This window comes from Miscanthus floridulus, chromosome 2, assembly GCF_019320115.1.
Source record: "Miscanthus floridulus cultivar M001 chromosome 2, ASM1932011v1, whole genome shotgun sequence".
Lineage (NCBI taxonomy): Eukaryota > Viridiplantae > Streptophyta > Magnoliopsida > Poales > Poaceae > Miscanthus > Miscanthus floridulus.
In genome coordinates this window covers 32,263,598-32,272,820 of record NC_089581.1, presented here as the reverse complement: position 1 = coordinate 32,272,820, position 9,223 = coordinate 32,263,598, and the positions used below count along the sequence as shown (strand labels likewise).

The window sequence follows — 9,223 nt, the reverse complement described above, 5'->3', positions numbered from 1 at the left end:
CTTGGTGTGTCACTGTTTGACTGATTCAAAAGACTAGCTTAGAGACTTTGCATGGCTGTGCACTCTTTACCAAAGTTGTAGCTAATTTATCAAGGAACAAAAGTTGTTTTATGGCCAACTCATGAAAATGTGTGGAACATGGTCAAACATGGCCCACAAGTCAGATTTCCAGGCTGGATTCACACTTAGAATTTTTCTAAGTCTTTTGGCGAATTTCAGTTTCGAGTATCCCTGTTTGGAGGCTTGTATCTCCCAATCCTAACCGAATTAGTCCAAGCTCCAATTAACAAAGTTGTTGTACTCACTTGAATCTTTAATTTTGTTAACTACACCTGGACCCAGATCGTCACGGATTAGGAGTTAATCATCGTCAAACATGCTCTGTCAGTCGGTTCGATTGGTTACTGAAACGAAAAATTCAGACTCTACAGTGCTCTGCCGATTCAGAATTCGACGGCCGCGTGGCGCCGCACGTCGACGGCCGACTGACCGCCCAGGCCACGCGCCGTGGCTGGCCTGAACCCGCTGCCGATGTTCTCCACTTGAAGCCGCATCCTCCTGCCACTCCATTCACTCTTGTTCCCTCCTCCTTCGCCTACTCCACTCAGCCGAAGCGCAGCAGCAGCGGAGCCACCGCTCCGCCATTGCTCGCCGTCGCGCCTCGCCCAGCACCATCTCGCTCTGTGCTCCGCTAGCCTCCCTCAGATCTCGTCTACATCTTCTCTGAGTCGTACGAACCCTAAGTAAGCAGCCTTGCCGTCTCCAAGCACCGCCGTGCCATGGCCGTCATGGCCGCGCCGATGACCTCACCGTGGCCAGCACGGCACCATTCCCCTCCTCCTCTCTTAGTTCACGTTTAGTCATCTCCATCACGCGTAGATGCTTGAGTGTAACGACCACCACCAGTGCCGGTCCAGCCGCGCCAGGACACGGCCGAGCGCCGCCGTGCGCCGTGGCCGAAGCACTTAAGGACCACTAGAGTTTCGGATTGGTAGGACAATCGACGCGTGGGGACTTGGGGAGCACGCCGGTGCTGTCCAATTCACCAGAGGGTTCGCCGTCGGCGAGTTCCACCGTCGCCGGGGCCGCCTCCCCTGCTTCTCTCGCTGACGCGCGGGTCCTCCCTGTCAGCCGCCGAGGCTCAGGCGGGAGCCCAGCGTGGGCTGTGCCGTGTCTTGGGCCGCGCCAGTGCGCTTCGCGGGCCGTCGTTTCTTCGGGCCGGCCCAACAGCGGCCGTGATTTATTTTCTTATTTGTTTTGCTTTATTATTTCACAGATTTGTGTTGATATTCAAAAATATGTATCTCCTAGTTGGTAGATCCAAATGCTATGGTTCCAATTTTGTTGAGTTCATGATAATGTCTAGTATTTAATAAAAATATTATATGGGCACATGTTTTAGAAATTCTGGATGAATTAAATAGGACTTTGAAATGTGTTTTTGGATACATGCAAACTTGTTTGAATTTTATCTTGAGTTTCTGTGGTCCAAAAATTATGAAATTTTGTGGGTAATCTATTATTGCTTAGTAGAAGCTCTGGTTAAAATTTTAGAGCTAGTGCATGTGTAGTTTTTGAGTTATAGAATTTCCTTTTATTAATGGATGGATCTTGTATGAATTTTCATAATTTTTCTATAGATCCAGTAAAGGTAAAATTTGGTGAGTGCTATTCTTATGCTTGAATGATACTAGGAAAAATGTGAAATCTGTTGCTTGACACTTTTCATTAGGGTTTCCTAATTATGCTAAAAATAGGCATGCCACCTGTTATTTTGGATACAGCAAGTTCTACTTGCGCAATGGCTTTGAAATTTTTATGGTAGCCTATGTGAAGCATGGGATAGCTACTGTAATTTTTGTAGATTTTTCTGAATAGTTTTACTATATATTGCTTTAATCACCTAATTAACTAAATAAATTAGAAAAGGATATTAAATAATTTATTTAGAAGTTGGCACTATATTTTCTAGTGTTCCTCTGGTATGTGCAACAAGTTGGTAAACTTGGTTTGGTCAAATTATGCTTTTGCACAATCATTAAATAATTAAGTTAGTAACCCTGTCATTTCTGGACAGATTCTAAGTTTACTGGAATTCGATTTGGTTAACATAAGAATCATGCTTTGGTGTTTACAAATGTTTTGTAGAGAATTTCATAAGCTTTCCAGAATGTCCTCATACAAGTCATTTGGAATTGTAGAACTTTGGTTGTGATTGAATTAAGGGACTACTTGTATGCATATGAAACTTTAAATGTTAAATTATGTATACCTTTACTATTTCTAAGTTGTGGTAATGTTCCTAGGTGTTAGGCCTTTAACCGAAGATGAGCATCTTTATCTTAGGTTATGCAAGTTAGGTAAGTTGATCTTGTTCTTTAAGTTAAGTTAGATACATGCTTAAAGTGATTTGAATAGGGCTAGTCTTACTCGGTAAACGAGTGTCCAGTGATGTTTTCGGTAAACACTTACTGTGATTCATTCATCATGAGCATCATGTCATTCCTTATGCATCCATGATATTTATCTTTTGCATCAGCATGCAATAGGTATACCGGAAGGAGTAACCCTGCTGGAATTCGAGGAACCGAGCGAGCAGCAGCAGCCGACGCCGGAGATTCAGGAGGAGCAGCCTTCAAGAGAAGTGCTAGACGAGGTCGTCGTTGAGTGCCCGGACCACCATCCTTGCAACTTTGTGAAAGGCAAGCCCCGAAGCATATTAAGCCTCCTAATTTCCGAAATGCAGTTACAGTATTATTGTTACATATATATATATTGTTGCATTAAGTTTAGGTGTTGGATGCAAACAATTGCTGCATTGGTTACCCAATCCTTGTCTAGATATTGTTACCCTGAATCCTATGTAGCTCAGGCTTGAGTAGTGCTTAGCCCTGCTTAAACGCGGTAGAAGTCGGGTGATTTCCTGTCACCTGCGAGATATAGGAAGATACATGTGGCACGATTGGCTATATTTGCTATCGTGGAAAAGAACCAGTCTTAATTTGAAATGAAGACCGGACGGAGGCTTGCCGGTTTGCAGTGACTCCGTCTGTGTCGCTTAAGGACTGATTCTTGGAGCTTTTCCTGTTCATGTTGAACGCATGCCTCTCTCTTAGTTGGCCGTGTCCGATGACCGACCGCGAAGCCGAGTAGCTCACCTCAGGCCGGGAGTTGATAAGTATAAAGTGTGCCTCGGAAGGGAGCCGTAGGCGTGAGTCCAAGGGCAGGTGATTTAAAAGTCCTAATCGTCCTGGCAGAAGGGTAATCTCTGAGAGTGCTGGCGCTGATCGAACCCACGAATTTGGTTCCTGAGATGTACCAAAGGTAACCCACGGCTACCCTTGCTAAGTATGCCAGGGTGAGAGTTAGGAATACCCCCTCAGCTGAGTTATAATTCGATTCGAGTCGCCGTCTCTCCCGGTTAGTGAGAACTTGACGGGCTTATCTCCAATGTAGATACACTTAATAACATAATGGTTCGGAAATGATGATATGATGATGACAGCCTTATGATACCTGCTATGGTTAATATTGTTTGCTCCTAATAAGTGAGTGCTCTAGTACAGGTGCTAATCTAGTGGATAGGTAAATAATGATAAGCTTGATGCTAAGTTTAAATTGGTTACTATAATCATAAGCTCTTTTATGCAACTGTGTCAAGCTAGCCCACCCGAAAAGCCTTGCATGATCCTTGGTGTCTTTTATTTCTGGTTTTGACGGGTAAGTCTAGCTGAGTACCTTCTTGTACTCAGGGTTTATCTCCCACCTGTTGCAGATGACCAGTTCTATTTTGGTTGCTGCAAGTACTGCCTTCTCCCAGCTGGGGATGAAGACTAGACCGTTGGGCACGGTCTCTACTAGTTCTCGTACCTGGTAATGCTTTTGTGGGACATGACTCAGACTTGGCAATGTAATCGAAAATTATGATGTTTTGTACCAAACTATGTTGCTTCCGCACACTCAAACTTGGTTTGTAATATTCTATTTAAACTCTGATGGATGTAACCCGAATGCTACTTATGAAATGTTGTAACGGATGATGTGTTGTGTTGAATCACTACGATCTTGGTTTGTATGTCAAGAGTTGGTTGAAATCCTTCGTGATTTCCGGACTACCGGGATTATGGGAGCTTAAGTACAGAAATTTGATCGCTTCGGTGATTATTTTTGTACTTACGTTCTTATGATTTGGTCGGTTCTGTTACAAACTTGTTGAGAAGTAGACACATATGAACCATAGGATCAGATAGGGATTACTCATGTACTGACTTATTCATTGAATCCATGATCTTAACACCAAAAAAATCTAGTTACAACTACTGTTTAATAATTGTTTTGGACTTAGGTGTTAATACTTGGCTGAGTTAATTTTTAAGTGGACTTCAGATTTTGGAAGTGTTTGTTCAGTAGATTTAGAAGGAATAAGTGATCTTTTTAGTGCTTTTTTATATGTACCTTGCAATTATTTTAATTACTTAATTAAATAAATGGTTCTGATTTTAGGTGGTCAATCTGAATCAATTTTATGTGGGCTAGATGAGTCCCTAGGAAGTATTATGGCGATCCTTTCATCAGTAAGTTTTTTTTCTTCGTATTAAATCTTCATCATTTGTAGTTTCAGGTTTCTTTTGTGAATTTGTTAGTATTGGATAATGCAAAGGCAGACTATAGGTTTCTTGATGAATTACTGTCAATTGCTTGATGTATTATCCTTTTGGTGATTGTTGCCCACTGTTTGCCATATGACTGCATAAATATATTTCTGCAGGCTGTTTTTTGTTTGACTCCAAACAGACACCATGGATGCATGTATGTGTTGTACTAGGTGAACCACTGAATTGGAACTGATCTTTTGTTTTTTGAAAGTGAAGTGGAAATGATATTCTTAATTTGGAATGAGAAAAACTAATGTATCATGCTACAAACATAACAGGAAGGGAAGATCCTCTGACTTCTGTATTGTCACTCTGGGTTCATGAGTGCAGGGATTTAGAAATTGTTTGGAACCATTAACACACTAGCATAAGTTGATGTTGCACTAGCTAGCCGCAGAGGAACTCGCCTTTCTTTTTCTTTTCTTTTTTTAATCTATCATATTTTGCACTGTATGGCTCAGATTTATAGTTTCTTTGGCTAATTTGTGGATGGTACATCATGTTGCAGCTGCAAGAAAGGGCTTAACAGGTTATTCCCATCTGACATCTCATGGAATTTGGTTTGTCTTAAGGAATTCAGAAAATCAAAATATCAGGTACTTTGATTTATGTTGTGTTTGTTTCAGTTCTTCGCTTTTCTATTTGAAGAACATCACTAACACATTTTTTCAATTCGATTGGATTTCAATTCAAATATTTGGATTGTATTTCCTAGGAATTTTTAGGTGGATATCACCCTTTGCGATTCAGAACAATCCCATGTGCTGGTTGCTGAGTATATCAAGTGGGACCTGGGTCCATGGCTCAATCTTAGTCAGGCATTTAGAGCGTTCTTCTGAAGCACATATCTTGGGTTGGCATTTAGCAAAAAGCTTGAAGCTTTGCTTTCTTTAATCCTAGATTAACTTAGCATTTGCTATATATGTTTACTCAATTTGTATGAGCGTGTTCTTTTTTTTGTTGCTTGTTTTTGTCACTAGAACTGGAATCTCAATATGTCACTCTTATATTCTTGTTGAATTATGTTGCATCTCATGGAACAGCAAGTCTCGAAAGAGGAAGGGGAAGGCAAGGCGAATGACCCTGGCGTCATGTTTATTGAAACCAGTGCTAAAGCTGGGTTTAACATTAAGGTATGCTTCAGAAATATAAACTACTAGCAAATAGATTTATAGCTAGTGGAAATTTTATGAGTGCTCTCTGTCATTTAAATTAATTTCTACCTTATAAAACACTATATTGTGATGACTTTTGTTACTTGTTGGTTTATGAAGAGTGGTGACTGTTTGAAGACATCTAAGTCAAGGTGGTGCCAGTCTCAATCTAAACTTGAATCAAAACGGAAGCTTGTCAAGAAGAAAGCGGCGACGGTTTTAAGAATGGGCAAAATATATGTTACTTGATTGTGTAGTTCTCCTTGTTAACTGATACAATTGGTTTTAAGAAACATCGTCGTTTTGTTATTTTAATGTACGTCTCTGAAATGCCGCCGTGGCGTTAGCACGAACACTATACTATTGCTTTATAAAAGCAGGTATAAATCCACCTTCATCCGTACAGGCCTACCATCTGGAAAAAAATCCACGTAACTGGGCCTTTTTTTTTGAGGGAGTAACTGGGCCTTAATGGCACGCCCATTCGGATTAGATCTGGGCTGGCGTATCCCAAAATGGCTTGTGGTGGCCCAATTGGTGCGTAATTTTCTCGGCCCAAGCGACCAGCTTAGAAAGTACGCTAAAAACAACCAAATCATCCCCAAATTGACGCGCGTGAGAAGTAAAGCAACCCCCCTGGTCCCAAAATCGGCAACCGCCCCGCGAGGGCCGCGGCCACCTCTCCTCCGCCTCCGGCCTCCGGCCGCGATCCGCCGAACCCCGCATATAATCCCACCCCATCCGCTCCGCTCGCCCCACGGCGTCTGGCGCGATCGCCATGGCCGACTGGGCGGGGCTCCACGAGGACCTGCTCGACCTCGTCGTCGTGCGCCTCTCGTCGCTCGACCTCCTCCGCTTCCGCGCCGTCTGCGTCTCCTGGCGCACCGCCCGCCGCGGCTGCCCGCACCTCGACCGCCCCTGGCTGCTCCTCCCCACGGATGTCAGCGCCGACCTCGCCCTCGACCGCGGCCGCCTAATCGTGTGCTCCGACCGTGAGGTCTCCGTGGGCACCCTCCCAGCGCGCCTTGGCCGCGTGAACCCGCGACAGTTCGTGTCTCTCGGCTCCGCGCGCGGGGTGATTGTCGCCGCGGACGAGCGTGGCGAGATGCACCTGCTCGACCTCGTTTCCGGCGCGCGCAAGCCGCTCCCAGCCGTCGCCACGCTCCCCCTCGTCGCCCGCGTCGAGGGCCTCCAAGTCCAGCACCTCGGCGGCGGCGTCCTCCCAATCGATGCCGTCATCCAGAAGGCCGTCCCGGTGCCCACCCCCGGCGGCGGTGTCATGGTCCTGGCCATCTACCGGCAGCTGAACCACCGCAACCAGTGGGCCACGGCGCGACCGGGCGACCGCGCGTGGAAATCTGTGGCGCCGACCAGCATCCCCTCCGTGGTCGATGTGGTCGTCCACCGGGGCCAGCTCTACGCCAATACGAGGTACGGGATGATGTACGTCTTCCCGGAGCTCTACGATCTCAACTCCGCCTTCCCCGAGATCATCCCCTCCGTGACGCGCCGCCCGAACGCGTACGTGGAGCGCAGCTTCCTGGTGGAGTCCCCCCGCGGCGAGCTGATGCAGGTGGAGCTGCTCCGCCCCGTGACGGCCGCGGGAGGAGAAGGGTTCGTGGTACGCGTGCTGGACGAGTGCTGGGAGACGTGGGAGGACACGGAAGACATCGGCGACGCCGCCGTGCTCGTGGACGCGGCGGGCGCCGTGGCCGCGTCCACCAGGGTGTGTCCCGCGCTGAGGCCCAACACCGTGTACTATGCCGTAGACCTGGAGGGGGAGACGCGGGTATGGGCGTACAGGCTCGCGGGCAAGCACAAGCGCATCGAGGTCGTGGAGGTGCTCCCGACGGCCGACGGGTACAGGGCGCCGTGCTTCTGGTTCGCGCCGGTGTACTCGCAGCGGCAGCCGTGACTCGTGATTCTACCAAATCCGTTTGCTTGCTGCATTGGCATGCTTATATAGTTGTGTCGGTACTGGACTACGTAATAATGTGGTGATTCGTTTATGAATTCGTTGCAGTTTGCATCTGTCGGTTGGCGAGAATGACGTTGACGAATGATCTCGATCGAGCACGCTACTCTTGCTCGTCTGTGTTTTCAGGTTTCCTCGCCCGTTGATTTCCATGTGTCAGTAATTCAGTATATTGCAGCTTGCATCTGTATATGCAATATGCATACTTGTCCTGTATATATATGTGTCTTTTACCTTATTATTATAAGTCGTCAGCATGAATTCAGTTTCCTCCTAACGTTCCATGAATTTGGTTGCCCTCCTCGTCCTCGGCTCCTAATATTTTAGTCACATTGAGTACAATTTAATTTCTGCATGACTGAGGATAATATTTTAGTACTTCTGAAACTTAAAGTTCTTCATCAGTTTGGTGAATAAGGCATGTCGGATATGATCGGCAAGCTCATGATCGTGCAGCCCTGATTTCAGTTTGGGAGGAGCTGCTGCTGCGGCTGTGTGCTACCCTGATTTAAGTTTGGGAGGAACTGTGCTGCTGATGTCACAACTAGGCGCCTAGGCCATTAGGACTGGACTGTTCAGATTAGCGGCTACTATGTTCACATTTTTTCTTGTTTGAAGTAGCTGTGCGGTGCGACCCTGGGAGAAGATTAACAGATTTGTCACACCTGTACGTGAGCTGAAAAATGCACTCCATCTTACTATACCCTTGTTCAAAGTATCAGAGCCTGGGATCGGAGAAGATTAACATATTTGTCACGCCTGTACATGAGCTGAAAAATGCACTCCAGTTTACTATACCTGAAAGCATTTTTGGGTGAATGAGGTTGCGTAATCTGGGCATTCCCGTGCAAGCCTATCGAATGCATTTGTGTGTTTTAAGCAGGATCGTGGATTTCCTAACTTGAATCACCAGTGCTCAATCAATGTTGTTATCACCAGTGCTCGATATTGTTATTGTGTAATCTGGGCATTCCGGTGCTTGGCAAAGATTAGTCGAATGGTCCCTTTAGTGGATACTATGGTCTCATTTAGGATTTTAGGGTCGCTCCGCTGCACATTTTTATAAACTTTGTTTTCAACTTGACAAACCAAACGAGATAGCTCCACAAACTTAGCTCTAGGAAAAATGATATATCAAATGTGTTTCCCCTAGGAATGAGTTAAGAAGTTAGTCTGATATTAGATGCCAAAATTTGGTTACTACACAGAGAAAAATACACTACAAGCAAACATACTTTAGATCTTGTAAGTGCACTACTCTTCACATCATTGAATCCCATGAATTTGTGTAAGCCATTGCTGCTTTTAAAACTCCGATGATTCTACCAATAACATCTGAACATGTAGCAACTAGGATATGGTTACTTACTTTTGAAATAAATTTTAAAATAAAATTAAAAAATCACAGGACTAAAGTAGTTTCGGTGCAAAGAGAATAT

At 45.3% G+C, this 9,223-nt stretch overlaps 1 protein-coding gene across 1 annotated transcript; it reads left to right on the top strand.

Annotated features, from left to right (window-relative positions):
* Window positions 1-6,551: 6,551 nt before the first annotated feature.
* LOC136538365 (F-box protein SKIP23-like) lies at window positions 6,552-8,678 on the top strand. Its single transcript, XM_066530344.1, has one exon. It carries the CDS (start codon window positions 6,588-6,590, stop codon window positions 7,722-7,724), a length of 1,137 nt encoding a protein of 378 aa, XP_066386441.1. The 5' UTR covers window positions 6,552-6,587; the 3' UTR covers window positions 7,725-8,678.
* The last annotated feature ends 545 nt before the right edge of the window (window positions 8,679-9,223 follow it).